This window comes from Ciconia boyciana, chromosome 5 (assembly GCF_034638445.1).
Source record: "Ciconia boyciana chromosome 5, ASM3463844v1, whole genome shotgun sequence".
NCBI lineage: Eukaryota > Metazoa > Chordata > Aves > Ciconiiformes > Ciconiidae > Ciconia > Ciconia boyciana.
The window spans coordinates 82886982-82901798 of NC_132938.1; the positions used below are offsets into that span (position 1 = coordinate 82886982).

The 14817-nt window shown below is 41.7% G+C and overlaps 1 protein-coding gene across 4 annotated transcripts in view; it reads left to right on the forward strand.

Moving 5' to 3' along the window:
• CNOT6L (CCR4-NOT transcription complex subunit 6 like) overlaps nt 1–12565 on the forward strand; it is a 31545-nt gene extending 18980 nt beyond the window's left edge. For 3 of the 4 annotated variants that reach the window (XM_072861100.1, XM_072861101.1, XM_072861102.1), the window contains 11 exons: nt 1641–1762; nt 2232–2418; nt 2894–2979; nt 3436–3525; nt 4349–4417; nt 6427–6584; nt 7629–7783; nt 9254–9405; nt 10556–10780; nt 11470–11672; nt 12042–12565. In XM_072861100.1, coding sequence (XP_072717201.1) covers nt 1651–1762; nt 2232–2418; nt 2894–2979; nt 3436–3525; nt 4349–4417; nt 6427–6584; nt 7629–7783; nt 9254–9405; nt 10556–10780; nt 11470–11672; nt 12042–12254 — 1650 coding nt within the window. In that variant the 5' untranslated portion in view covers nt 1641–1650 and the 3' untranslated portion in view covers nt 12255–12565. Of the gene's footprint in view, nt 1–1353; nt 1373–1640; nt 1763–2231; nt 2419–2893; nt 2980–3435; nt 3526–4348; nt 4418–6426; nt 6585–7628; nt 7784–9253; nt 9406–10555; nt 10781–11469; nt 11673–12041 lie in introns of those variants that run through there. The other variant, XM_072861103.1, reaches the window with a different exon arrangement.
• Nucleotides 12566–14817: the final 2252 nt, after the last annotated feature.

Here is a 14817-nt window from a genome sequence, read left to right on the forward strand (position 1 = left end):
CGTTCCCGATTTTGGGTTCTGAAACGAGGATCGAAGGATTTCAGGTCTAATCCTGTGTCCTTAAGTAATCTGTTTCATTCATCGCCTCGAACTGAATTGCTGCAGCTGAGCGGCGTGAGCGCAGAATCCTCTTACCCTGTAGCTTTCCTCGCCGTATGACTTCACCTGTAGATAGAAGTCAGCTATAATTAGATGTGGGGCTTGCATCTGCCCTGCGCTTGCAACAGGGAGCGTTAATGCAGTGTGAATGGAATTTCTTTGGGTGTTCATCAGGGAAGGAAGCACCAGACCTGTAACTGAGACCCTTCCCGGGGGACAGCCCTGACAACTCCTGCTCCTGTGCAATGCCGGAACGCTGTTTCGGCTATCTGCATCAGCTGGAAAAAACTGCAGTACTTTAAGCTCCTAAAGGGGACGTCTGATCTTTGTTTAGTTGGACTAGCTGAAAAAAAAACCAACCCTGAACTAGTTTCCTGAAATTCTTCATAGTTTTCTGTCTTGTCAGTTCAGCAAACCAAACGAGTTATAGTTAAGAGCTTCAGAGCTATTGCAGCCAGTTGTAGTAGAGATGTATGTACGAGGGAAAAAATGCATCCTGCAGACCAGCTGTTTTTGATTTGTGGAAAATCAAGGTTTGTGTATGTTGTGTGTCTGGGGAGAAAAAGACCAGTGAGCAGCAAATTCAGCTAACCTTATGTTTTTAAACCAAACAACCCCTCTCCCCCCCGAGTCTTTCTCAGCACAATAGTCTGGGGAGGTATAGAGGAAAACTTCTCCCCGTGTCATCTGGAAAGTGTATGTTTTTTGAATGGGACGTCGGAGCTGTCTTCTGACAAGAATCTGGAAAATGAGATCAGTTGAATTTGTGTGCGCGCAAGCTCACCCTTAAGACATGAGCGCATCTGATATTAAAGTATTGGACTGGGCTGAAGCCCTGTATGCATAAGAACAGCTAATGAGAATTTTACCTGAGCTCGTTTTGTGTCTCCTAGGCCATTAGCAGTAAAAAGGTCTTGACTGATACTGAGCACGAAAAAGCACAAAACAGAAAAGCTAGATAGTGAATGGAAAAATTGAGCTAATTCCCCTTCAGACTGCAATTTCAAGTCTTGTATAAGAGGACTGCAAAAGTAGGACTTCGTATGTTGAAAATAATTGCTGTAAAAGCAAAGAGAAGAGCCTTCCCTTCAGTTGTTTCCCTGGGAAAACTACAGGAGGGAGCAATCCGTTTGCTTTCGCCGTGAATAGCGAAATGCTGTCATCTTGTCTGCAGGTTCTGCACACAGCAAATAACTCAGCGATGACGTAGGTTACGCTTCAGTCTGGGGGATAAACTAGGAAATCCAGAAAGTCTGCATCGGGGCAGTACAAGGTAACACTGCGGATGACTGCAGAAAACCAAACTTTGTAGGAAGAAGTGCCCTTTTCTGTTACGGGCCCGTATTCTGCAAAGGTCTGAGCATCTGCTTAACTCCATGCGCTGGGGGCAGTTGGGCTGACATCAGCATAGCATTTATTGCACATAAACTCCAGGGCATGTGTTTTTGCAGAGTGTCACTGGGGAAGGTAATCTCCTGGCAGGCTAGAAATGAAGAAATGTTGTCGAGTGGCAGACGGTAATGGTTGTGATGGTCTTTCAGACTAACAGGGATGCCAAAGGAAAAATATGATCCTCCAGATCCTCGCAGAATTTACACCATCATGTCAGCAGAAGAGGTAGCCAACGGGAAGAAGTCGCACTGGGCTGAATTAGAGATCTCGGGTGAGTTGATTTGGTTTTGAATTTTGGTTCGGCAGAGTTGTTGGTGCCCCAGAATCGCACCAGCCGCTTTCAGATAGGGGATCCTGCTGTGAAAACAGTTTTTCTGAGCTGGGGGAGGAGGAGTAACTGACTTACCAGATTGCCTTCGAGCTTGCCTGGCTCACATTCAGTCCAGTTGATTTAAAACACCAACGCAGATTGGACACGAGTTTTTGGGTAGCACATCTGCTTCCCTAGAACTGTACCTCTGTCTCTATCCTTTTAAATGAGAGGGTTAGGTAGTTATGTAAAGTCTGCTCGTAGAAAAGATACATGAAGGTATCTTCCACAAGTGTCACTGAGCGTTCCAGTGAAGTGGTAGGGTTTCCGCACTGGAAATCCCATATTCTGACATCCCCCATAGTTTGTATCTGATGGTTTGAGAGTGCAAACCTGACTGAAGAGGTGGTTCTTTGCTTTTCTTTTTTAGGTAGAGTGCGGAGCTTAAGTACGTCACTTTGGTCGCTGACGCACTTGACTGCTCTGCACCTCAATGACAATAATCTTACTCGCATTCCACCTGATATTGCCAAGCTTCATAATCTGGTTTACCTGGATCTGTCATCCAACAAACTCAGAAGTTTACCAGCAGAACTAGGAAACATGGTATCTCTCAGGTGAGACAAATCATTCTGGTTAACTTTTCAAAAATCTATATTCTAGGATTGGGACCGACAATTTTATTTTGCTTTCCATTCTTGTATTTAAACTAATTCTGAAAAATTCAAGATTCATGCAGCACTTCAATTCTAATAATTACTTTTGGCTTCATTACCCTTCTTTTCTGATCTCTACAGATACATGTCTATAAGCCATGTAGTCTTCTGCTCTGAAGCATTCTTTGAGACTTGGTGATTGCTTGCTGTTTAAATTCTCCCTGATTTAATTTTACATTTTGGGGGTTTTGTGGCTTTTTTTTTCCTAATGAAAGTATTTTGGTCGTGCTTTGAAATGGGAAGATTGGCATATCTTTCCATAATAGAAAAAAGTTCAGGGTGAAAAGTGTCATCTTTGAAGATGAGCAGCATATAGCGCTTTAAGAGTTTTCCTCTGAAGTGATAGTCATCAAAACTGTTTTTGCATTTGCTGCAGGGAATTGCTTTTAAATAACAATCTGTTACGGGTTTTGCCTTATGAACTTGGACGGCTCTTCCAGCTACAAACCCTAGGTTTGAAAGGTGAGTGAGTTCTTTACAGTTAAATATTCCTAGGAGTACTCTTGAATTACTGAGGGGGCTGGGCTCAAAAGCTTTGTGTATTACGTCAACATTTTCCTACAGTTTATTTAAGATATTAAGCTTGTAGCAAAAATGACCAGCCAGTTTGGAAAACAATGCTTGTCTTTTTTAATGCTATTAAACTTCCTTACGAGCCTATTTCAAACCTGTAGATAGGTAAATAAACCCTTTAACGTACTGTGTTATTGACTGAGGTGAGTCGAAGGAAGAAAGTCTATGTGTGCTAGCTATTTCTATAGCATCTGTTACTGTGGTATTCCACAGTTCCAAGTTAAGCAACCTAAATATCTTCTGAGTCAATTTGTCTGTTCTCAATATGGGAGAATTTCTTTGGTTGGAAAGCCTCAAGAAAGTCAGGCAGCTAATCACACAGTTGTTGTTTTATGCTGTTGGCAGGCAATCCTTTATCACAAGATATTCTCAGCCTCTACCAGGATCCAGACGGAACTCGAAAGCTACTGAACTACATGCTTGACAATCTAGCAGGTGACAGCCCTACAAATCTGATTGACAAAAGTGGTTTACAAGCATGCATTTCTGACAGTATCTACTGCTAAAACAAGAATCTGAACCACTGAAGGGAGAGTATTTTCTAACTGCTTTCGCGTTTTTGTCAAGTGGTTCCAGTCATACACACAACCACACACTTGCCCACGGTGGAAGAGGTTGACATGCCTAAGCTTTTCCCATGTTACCATGTTACAGCCAGTTGTTCCCACTCTTCCGTTTGAAACCCTTCAATTACCAACAAAGTGCAAAGTCTTCCTTGCTGAAGCCATTTTGATACTTTCCACTAGAAATCATAATCCAAATGCAAGCAGAATGTCAGATTTAGATCTGGAAATACCAAAGTGATTAAGAATATCCAGCACCTGACTTAAATCCTGCTTCGTGGTTCTGTAACTGAGCTTTCTGTTTTGCCGCTTGATGTCTACTAAGTTAAAACGTTGCAGGAATGGTGGATACAGGGTGAGGTTCTTGGAGAAGGGGAGTATAGGATGTCTGAACCACTACAGGATTTACCCCTCCTTCTTCAGCAGTAGATTCAAGGTGCAGGAGTATTTTGGTGGTGCTTCTAGATTTGAAAGCAAGAGACAAAAATAGTCGTGAATCTTACAACTAACAAATTTGCTCTTACTGTAGCTAGCCATTTAAATGATTTTTGCCTCCCCAGAGCGTAAAAAGACTTGGGGAGTTGGGGTTGCAGAGCACAGTATGGAACGTGATTATTCAGTCATCATTTTGACTTAGAAATTGTAACTTACAAGTATAAACCCTGAATTAATCACTGTTTAAAATTTTTTTTTAGTTCATCCAGAGCAGCTGCCTCCAAGGCCATGGATTACTTTAAAAGAACGAGACCAAATTCTGCCCTCAGGTAAATCTGCGGTTCTCTTCCCTGTGTTCACACAATGATGCGCTGAAAACCTTTTCTTTGGCTTTATTTTCAGAGAGGTCTTCAGCCTTACGTGGATCAGATGGAAAATAACAATTTTTGTTCATTTGTACTAAAACAATTAACATACAGCTACGCTTTAAATACCATTTTTGTGATTTGAATGGGATGCCGGTCATTTCTTTTCCATGTTAGGCTTTTTCATAACTCTTCCAGCCACTGATGCCCAAGCAAAAGAGCTTTTTTTTAAAAATTCATTTCTCAGAAATAATAAGAACTGCAAAATAACTGTATACCAATGCCGTGTCCATGCACAGGCTGACTGAAGTGAGACTTTGAGAAGTCCCTATCTGCAAGCAAACCCCTGGAGTGCCTGGTACTGAAGTTAGTTTAATGCCCTCTATTGTTGCTTTTGGTAAAGTGCAAGAGGCAGCATTTCTTCGGGCTCTTCTTCCCCTGCGCATCCCGAATGTAGCCCTCCAAAAGCATCCGTGAGCTTGTATAAAGAAGAAAAATGCTAATATTGTTATTGCAGAAGGTCAGATTAATAACTGGCAAGAATAACGTGGCAGTCCTCTACACTTTTTTCTTGCATGAAGCATGAAGATGGCAGGTCTTCAAAACTTAACTCGGTTGTGTGTTAGGCAGGCTAATGTTGCAGTTAAGATGATCTGTCACTTTTTTAATATTAAAGAACAACAAACCAGAAAAAAAATAGGAAGAAACAGGAAATGCCAAAAGTCCTGTAAGCCACCACAACAGTTAAGTTCTGCATTTCTGTTTCCAATTCCCTTACAAATCAGTATCTCAGTGGAGCTTTACGGCCTTTGGTTTTATTTTTTAAATCAAACTTCCTGAGCAGAAACAGAATTCAGAAGTCATTAGAAAGCATAGTGTTAGGCGAGCGATCCGTGGAATATTTCATGGTAGAAACTGTAACAAGCCAATTGGTTGTTATTATAAAATTGAACAACTGAACAGCGGAAATCTTCCTTGACTACGAGTATAAAAAAATACAGCTGTGGGGTAGCCTCATTATAAAACCTCACTTCTTTCCCTGAAAATATGAGCAGTCTTTTCCCAGGGGCACGGTGCTAGGATGTTGAATTTACCCATCTTTTTTAATTGGTGTAAAATCTAATGGAGCTGAGAAGTTTGTGTGTGTGAAAAAAGTGTGTTTCAAGTGGAATGATCTGATGAGCTGCATGCTGACTTCTCTCTTTAAAAAAAAAAAATGCAACCAAATAATGTATTAGGTGCTTGCTAATTTATGACTTCATTTCTCCTTCCGTTCCCTGCCCTCACCCGGACCTCTCTCTCCCCCTTAGACTTGACAGACACAGATACAGCTTGATACAACTTAGAAATGCTGTACAGGTGCTAGGAGAACTGTACAAATGTTTTGGAATCGGACTGCCTAAACATGAAGCGTTCTGAAGCAGCGTTTCTCTCTGATGCTGTGGTATCATGACATAGCAACAGCTTCTTTAGCAGCTTGGTTTTGCTTTTGCTTTAGAACTGTACATGTCACTTCAGGCTTAAGTTGCTCTATCAAGGCACCTCATGCAATAAATACTGGGTTTTGACTCCATCACTGAAATGGCTGCTACTTTCCCTCTCCTTACCCCCAAATCCAGAGAGAGACTGTTCCTAATTGCTGCTGACTCTTAGGTCTCCCCCATCCTCAAAGATAATAAAGAATTGACTGCAAAATGGGATTGCATTGCTTTGTTACGCACATGACGCTGTCTCGTTTTGGTAGTAATGCTGATTTTTCTTCAGGAAGAGTTTAGCCTTACATGGTAACTGCAGGCTCAGCAGGGCCTTTTTTACTCCTGCTCATGAAACGCTCAGTGGTATAAGCCCCCTGACTTGCGTTCAGTAGGCCCTCCAGAATAGACCGTGTAAGATTCAGTATTTTGGCTTGAATAAGTTCAGCATTTGCAATCCTCAGAGGCTGATAACCTTTCCCGTTCTTTCCTTCCTTCCAGCTTCATTCACAGTCATGTGTTACAATGTGTTGTGTGATAAATACGCCACCCGGCAGCTCTATGGCTACTGCCCATCTTGGGCGCTCAATTGGGAGTACAGAAAAAAGGGAATCATGGAAGAAATCGTCAACTGTGATGCAGATATCATTAGTCTTCAGGTAACTGGAAAATAACTGTATTTTCATCAGAAACAGAAAACATTACCTTCCACCTTTAGAATGAAATGCTCCCTTGAAAACACCATATTCGCCTGCTCGCTAACAAATTCTGGGGCTTACCAATACAAACTGTGTGCACAGCTCCTTGTTTACGCATTGGCTTGTGTTTTATGGAACGAGACAAAGTAAGTGAGATGATAAAATTAGCTAAATTCGTAGGTAATTTGCATTGGAAGATCTGGGTCTTTTCCCCCCTCAGGTAAGCATCCTAAATATTCTCCCTCTGGGTGTACGGGGTTTACTGCAGAAAGGGAGAATGTAGAATGCTATAACCCGGGATGCCACTGTTCCTAGTGCATTCCTGCTTGATACAGAAGTTAAAGTCTTAAAAATATTCTCCTTGGCAAACAAGGAGACTCTCACGGTCGAAGTTAAATACGGTTGTCATTGGTACATGTATCCTGCTGTGTTATTAGAAATGTATTGCCGATGTTTAGAACAGTTGAACGCTTCTGCCTTTAAATTGATCTTTCATTTTTTAAGCAAGTTCTGGTAGGCAAAAGTCTTGCACAAGAAGAGAGTAGTTACCTTGGTCTGAAAACCTCAAGAGATCAACCTCTGAAATCCTCTTGGAGACCAAATGTTACTACAAAGAAAATGTGGTGTTACAGAACAGCGAGAGACCCTTGTGCAAAAGAGCTTTCCAGACTAAATATTAATTGCTGCTGGATACCTGTCGACCTCTCAGAATTTTTAACCCAGGACGGTATCCGCATTCAGATGTAAAAAATATCAGGTGTAATCTATTGCTATTCAAAATACACCTGTCACTTTCCCTTTTGGGGGGAATTCCAGGATATCCAGGAATGCAAATCTGTTTCCAGCAGGCCATTAATCTAGGAAGTGACGTGATTTGTGCAAACAGAAGCTTTTCGCTTTGGTGAGAGCTGCTGACTGCAAGCCAAGGCAGGCCCAAGTTGCCGTACAGCGATAGGCAGGGTTTACTTGACTTTGTTAGCCTAAGGTATTTGTGTTCCATTCCAGGAAGTGGAAACAGAGCAATACTTCACCCTTTTTCTGCCAGCCTTGAAAGAACGAGGATACGATGGATTCTTTTCTCCAAAGTCACGTGCCAAAATCATGTCTGAGCAGGAGAAAAAGCATGTGGATGGCTGTGCAATATTCTTCAAAACTGAAAAGTAAGGGGCAGAAGCAGCTTTTTAAAAATACATTACGGCCCGCTTGATTTAGGTCTGAAAGCTTTCCTCTCTCAGGGTGCATGCTAACCAAAGTACTGTGCTATAAAACAACAGATAAAGTTCACTACAAAGAATGATCCTCCCTTCCCTTTTGCTGCTCTATTTGCAACAGAGTCCTTCCATTCCTTTCAGACTATGAACAAAGATATCTCTTCAGAAGCATGGAAGTTGCAGGAGAGCTAGTATGAGTAAAAACGTATATGCTTCATTTGTGCATTTTTTGGCAGATCTAATAAATACCTCACCTTCTCTACAGACTTTTGCCTTGCTTGACAGAAGTTTCACCCCTCTAAGATTAATCTTTAAAGATCTATAAGCTGCGCTTCAGGTATTAAATCTTCAGGTATTAAAAGAGGTATTACTGCCAAAGGATCGCAGTCTATTCTCTGCTTTTATGAATCAAAACATTACCTTATTGAATACCTGATCCAAAAAGTTCTGCTACACTAAAAGCATCAAACTATTGGGAAGGGAGGAGAGGTGCTGGCATTCAGGCTTCTCGTTTGTGTAAACTGCTCACGGGTTGTACCACACCGAGTATCCCTCCGAATATTCCCTCAGAACAGTTTTCAGTAATTAGAATGGAAGTTTCGCAAAGCTTTAGCTCCCTTTCAGAGTTTTCATTGCTTCCAGAAACAAAAATACGCCTTTCAGATCATGTATAAAAACAACTCCACTGGTTTTGAATAGAGGAAGTCTGTGAAAACAAACAACTGATGTTTCTCAAACCTTCAAACCTTGATACTAACAAGGATATATACAGAACTGGTTATTATGCTCTGGCGCTCTCAGTTGAAAAAACAGAAAAAATCCTCTTGTTTTTTTGCTATTAATACTTTTTTTTTTAATTTCTGAGAGAACAAACCCCAAAAAACCCTCTTTCAATAGGTAGCCTTCAGTTTCTCCTGAAGCAAGGTGTTTTCAGGCATCCTCAGGCTGAAAAAGAATGAGAAACCAATTTCACAAAACTAATGGTGGTAGCTAGTGGTTTGAAAGAAGCTGGTTTTTAATAATGCATTTGCCCAAAGTAAAAGGCAAGCCTTTAATTACCATCTCATCTTAATTTTTTGCCTTGAACACCCCTGAGGAGGTGGGATAACTGCTGAGCGTTGCTCTGAATAGTCCTCTCAGAGTGCTACGCTGAAACAAGTAAACACTTCCTCAGCCCCAGGTATCTCGTCTCCCCTGGGAGTATCTCACTTGCCAGACCGAGAGCTCTATCCTGACTGGGGGAATATTTCTTAAAACTGTTTTTGGTTTTATAAAACGAGAGGACAAAAGAAATGTGGCTTACCCGGTCCCGCAGGCGCTCTCCTTGGACGTGGTAGACTGGAGCGCAGATAGAAACCATGTCTTTTCACGGAGCTGTACGTCACACGTGTTCACACGTGATTCTCTTTGTTTAATCAGATTTACGCTGGTGCAGAAGCATACAGTGGAGTTCAACCAGGTGGCAATGGCTAACTCTGAAGGTTCAGAAGCTATGTTAAATAGAGTGATGACAAAGGACAACATCGGAGTTGCCGTGGTGTTGGAGGTGCACAAAGAATTATTTGGAGCAAGTGAGTATGACCGTGGTTCTCTCATTGATATTCAGTTCCACATAAAGGCCTGAGTTATTCTTTAGGTAATATGGCTCTCTAGAATATTATCGCCATTGGTGGTGGTAACCAAATACTTGCAGATGAGTAAACGCTGTTCACTGGGCTAATTTGAGAAGTGGTAGCCCATCGGTGGCTAAGACAGGACATAGATGACATGATTTCATGGTCCGGTTGCACTCGCAACTCTTCTCCTTTCAAGCTTTTGTCCCTGCTTACTTATTCTGTTAAATTCTACTTGAAGAATTAAGCTTTTCCAAGGTCAGTGTGTTTACACGCATATGCTCTTACCAATAGTGGTTGGTAACGTTCAACTTCTATTTTCACCTCTCTTTTTTCTCCCCTTGATTGAATCCTTCCATCCTGCCCCAGTGATTGTATGACAGTGCTAATGTACTGATGTGGAAGAAGGAGATTATCAGGTATCTTTTCATGCCACTTGATTGACTGACTGTCACATTTTCATTAAGTTTGATCAGATGCAGTAGACAATTTCAACATACTTAAAATTGCCACCCTGCTCTGTCTGCGTGTCTGGTTTTTTGATCGCTTGTTTCCAGTGTACCCTTCAAAGGAGCAGAATGTCTGAATTGCAGGACTGGAAGGAGCTGCCTGTGACTTTCTGCCCCATCTTTCAGAGTACTGCTTCTCAGATAAATAGTAAACACAGCTACAGCGTTTTGCAGCAGCCAGGTTCATCCTGCATTCATTGAAGCAGGTTTGAGTTTTTTCCCAAGGGAACAATTTGCCGTACCGTGGCAGCTAAGAGTCAGAAAACTCCGTCGTGCCTTAAATGTTGAACACCGGTGCATGGTCAAGTGATGACCACTTGAGCAGTAGAGAAGGAATGCAATTGTAACGGTATCAGATTATGCTGGCTATTTCTTTCCTATATTGGAGAGATTTAGTCACGTAATATTATGTAAATGCTGCTAATTTAGAAAGGAGTAGTGGTTCAGATAATGCCTTTTTTCCAGCAACGAAAGTACATCCATCTATTGGTGTGTCTGACGTGGAGTCCTTAGTAGCTAGACCCTGAATGTTAGCCGGGGGAATCTGCTGCATTCACACGATCAGCCTTTCACTGATAAAAACGTATTTGGTTATCTAGGCATGAAATCGCTTCATGTGGACAAACAGCTGCTTATTGTGGCCAATGCCCACATGCACTGGGACCCCGAATACTCAGATGTGAAACTTATTCAGACTATGATGTTTGTCTCGGAACTGAAAAATATCCTCGAGAAAGCCTCAAGCAGGCCCGGTAGCCCAACAGCAGATCCTAACTCTATCCCTCTGGTGCTGTGTGCGGATCTCAACTCATTGCCTGATTCAGGTAAGACTGCTTTTGGCTTAATTTTTAACTTACCTTTTTAGAACGTTTGAATCCTTTTTTCCTCTGAGGGTGATGGGGCGGTTTGCACTTCCCTGGGTAGGTATGGATGAAACCTTTTCAGTAACAGCTGTCTTTCAAAATCTGGCTGAAGAGAATGCAAGTCCTCTGGTTGAGTAGACTGCTTTTCGTGATCAGTGGTACGCTCTACAAAGACGTAGAAAAGCACAAATAGATCTTAAATAAATCGTTAAATAAATACCCATGCCTTGAGCAGCAATAATAAGTAGGGAAGATGTGAGCTCGTGATGGAACGTGAAAACTTTCTAAGGAGACGGGTTTGCTTGAGTAATTATGACATTCGATACTGTAATATCAGGTATACGTACGAAAGCTGCCTCTAGCACCCCGTCACATGCATACTACAGTACAGGTACTTCGGGTTTGCTGTAACCCTCAAAAAATGGTCGCAAAACCGCTGGAGAGCCTCAGCTCCCTGGCTGCGTGTCAGAAAGGTGTACACGGCTCAGACGTGGACAAGACAGCTGCTGGGTAGATTTCCCCTTAGATGGAAAGCTCTTTGCGAATCTCATGGGGTGTCTTGTTGGTGTTTTGGTTTTTAACTCCGAGGCCAACGTTCCCCGAACGTTGTATTTTAAAGCAACTCCCTGAATCCTTTCCTTTGCAAACAGGTGTAGTGGAATACTTAAGCAATGGCATAGTAGCTGACAACCACAAGGACTTCAAGGAGTTGCGTTATAACGAGTGTCTCATGAACTTCAGTGGCAATGGAAAAAACGGGGCTTCTGAAGGAAGAATTACACATGGCTTCCAACTCAAGAGCGCCTATGAAAACAACTTGATGCCTTACACCAATTACACTTTTGATTTCAAAGTAAGCAGCGATTTTTCTGAAATGACAGACATTGACCTGGTCTCCCCAGGATGCTGTCTTAATTTTCTGACCGTTGGCTGTCTTTCTCTTTGTTCCTGTAAGTGCTTCATCACTGGTTCCTACACTCGCTGGACACTTTCCTACCGCACACAAATCCTTGATTTGCTGGTGTTTTTAAGCTTCTGACCTGGCTCTGGCCAGTGACTTAATGAGAACGGATGCGGCGCTTTGAACGCAAAACGCCACAGGCGTTTCTTACCCTAATTCCAGCGCTGTGCCTCTTCCTGCGAATTGCAGCCAGAAGCCAGTCGAGTTCAGGTTGCCAGAAGCGAGCTCTGTTCTCACTGTCGTGTTTCTCTTTCTCCCTAGGGTGTGATTGACTACATTTTCTATTCCAACACTCACATGAACGTGCTTGGTGTCCTGGGGCCTTTGGACCCTCAGTGGCTGGTTGACAACAACATCACTGGGTGTCCACACCCTCACATCCCTTCAGACCACTTCTCACTGTTAACACAACTCGAACTCCATCCTCCGCTCCTGCCTCTTGTCAACGGTGTGCACTTGCCTAACAGGAGGTAGTGGAGCCCTGCCCCTTTGAGGGCAAGGACCTGTTGTTATGGACCTGTACAGTTGTAAATCAAAGTATATAGGAGTGAAGTATGGCCAACCTTAAGCTGCTTCTTCAAGCTCCTTTCCTTACGTGTTTGATATGAGATTTTGCACATTTTGGTGCATATTGGTATCATTTGGCACTAGGGCTGGAACCAAAGTATTATTCCCTTTCCAGGTTTTTAATTTAATTTTTTTTTTTAAACTGGCAAGCTTTTTCTTTTCGGTAGGAAGCTGCACTTATAAATGGACAAATGAAATTAAAAACTTGCTTATTAACATATTTCAAGATAATGCTTTTTTCCAGAACGTGGCAAAATGAGCCAACCTTTTAGGAGAAAGAAAAACAAAAATAGAAATGCTTATTTTGTAGGAAGAATATTAGAAATACTGTTTGTTTCAACCCAAAACGGAGACTGAACTCTGCATCCAAAATAAATTTTGCACATTAGCGAAGCACTTAATACCTGACTATAAATGATTAGCAGTGTGGCCCTGCCCCTTGTCTAACTACTGTTAGAAAACCAAAGATGGCTTAATATCCGTGATAAAATGTGAGGTCTAAATTCTCCTGATGCAATTTCATTTACAACGAAATTTCCAGCGAAGCTACGTCTCACAGGACTTTGCAGGTGAGCGTTTAATGCTGTGTATAGATCGCTTGCTCAGCAGATGCCACGGCGACTTTTTTCCGGAGCTCTGAAGAACTCGGTCCTCTCTGGGCGAGATACGCAGAGATCCAAAGGACCTCTGTGAAACAGAGCTGCCTCTCTGCCTCGGCAAGCCAGGGCGACACGCTGTTCAGCAGCACAGTTTGGGAGCAGGACTTAGACATGGTAAGAAATTGCACTTGAAGCGAGCCGTTGCGAGCGTTTGGGTTCCGGGTGAAGAAAGAAGTTGCAAATCCGTCCTGGGTTCCCTTTTCCGAAGTTCGGTTGCAAAGATGGGAAACTTGGGATTAAATGCTTAAGCGTAGGTTACAGGAAAAAGCCGCTGGAAATGATCTTTCTTCTGTCTCCGAAGGGCACGCGGAGTAGCTGTCGGCATGCTTTTTTCACTGGGGGAGCGAGCAGTAGCCGTAATCATTCCTTGGATTATTTTTCCTGACCCTAGTTGCCAAATAACCATCACACTTTTTTAATAATCTTTCTTTCCTGTTGTCGGTCAGGGTTGAATTAAAAAGCTGCTGGTTCATTCCCAACTGTTAATGCTCTTTGGATGTGTTGGAAAACTTTTTTTTTTTTTTTTTTCTTTTTATGCTCTAGGTGGCCAGTTCAAAACCTTGTGCCTCAAGAGGCATTAAACATAATGCAATTTTCTGAAAAATTGGTTGGCTGCTTAATGTTTAAAAAAAAAAATGGCACAGTGATAGGAAAAGGTTGTGTCTGTGTTTTTAAGTTTTTCTTTATTCTGCTTTTTTGCTGCTATAAGATTTTCTTGAATTTATATTTTAAACTTTTCATGCACTTTACTGTTTCTAGTCTCAAAATGTGATATTTTTAATAAATGAAAAAATTTTCCATTATGTGAATGAAATTTTTAAACAGATTGATAGCCTATATTTATGTCTCATTCGTATACTTTAAAAAGTCAAATTTAAATTGTGAAATCAGTTTTAAATACTAAGGAGCCATCTTCTGTCTTGCAAAACTAAGTCAGGCTGTTCCTCTACTCTTTAATTAAACATTTCCTTTGTCGTTTTATACATAGGAAATTATCCAGAGGGAAAAAAAAATAATCAATTGGACCTAGAGTAGAAGCTGTTCCCTGACTCTTGTTGGGGGCCGGGGAGGGGTGGCGTGGGACAGAACGCAAACATCGGTTCGGCGAAACGACAACTCCCTTTTAAAAGAAGTGCCTAAAAAAATGGAGGCGTCATCTATTGTCTGCTGTAAATTGGAACTGGTCGTAGCTGGGTGAAATTCCTGTACAGCAATTGCTTTGTGCAGCACCAAAAAAAAAAAAAAAGCCCTTTCTAAAGACGGATTTTTCTCTAGGTGCAGGTATCTCTTTTTTAATATACCTCAGCGTTCGACACCTAGCCATTGCAGATAAATTGCGAAAGCGATTTGAGAGTATAGTACTGGAAAGTAGAATAGCATGAAAAACTTAATTTTGTGGACATTACCTTTCTGTAATCAGCTACTGTATCTTTTTTGGAGGGGGGGGTGCTCTGCTCTGGAGGTGTGCACTAACAAACCCTTCTCCTCCTTTTCCTACACGCATGTTAACTAGCAACATGAGCAATATTTCCTACCATACTTCACTCCCAATATTTTTTGAGATGTTTGTATAAAATGGAATTTAAAATTCACCTATGATTGTATATGAACTGCAGAGGAGCCCGTTTATTAATAAAAATAAAAACCAACAACAATCTTTTGTAATATCGGGGTTGGAGAGGATGGGGATGAAAAAAAAAACCAAACCCTGGCAAACATTGTAAACTGCTTAAGTTTGACTTTCCTTTGGTTTCTAACCATTTGAAGTGTTCTGTTGCGGGAAGGTGTTTAATTGGATTTTCTCTGCTGCG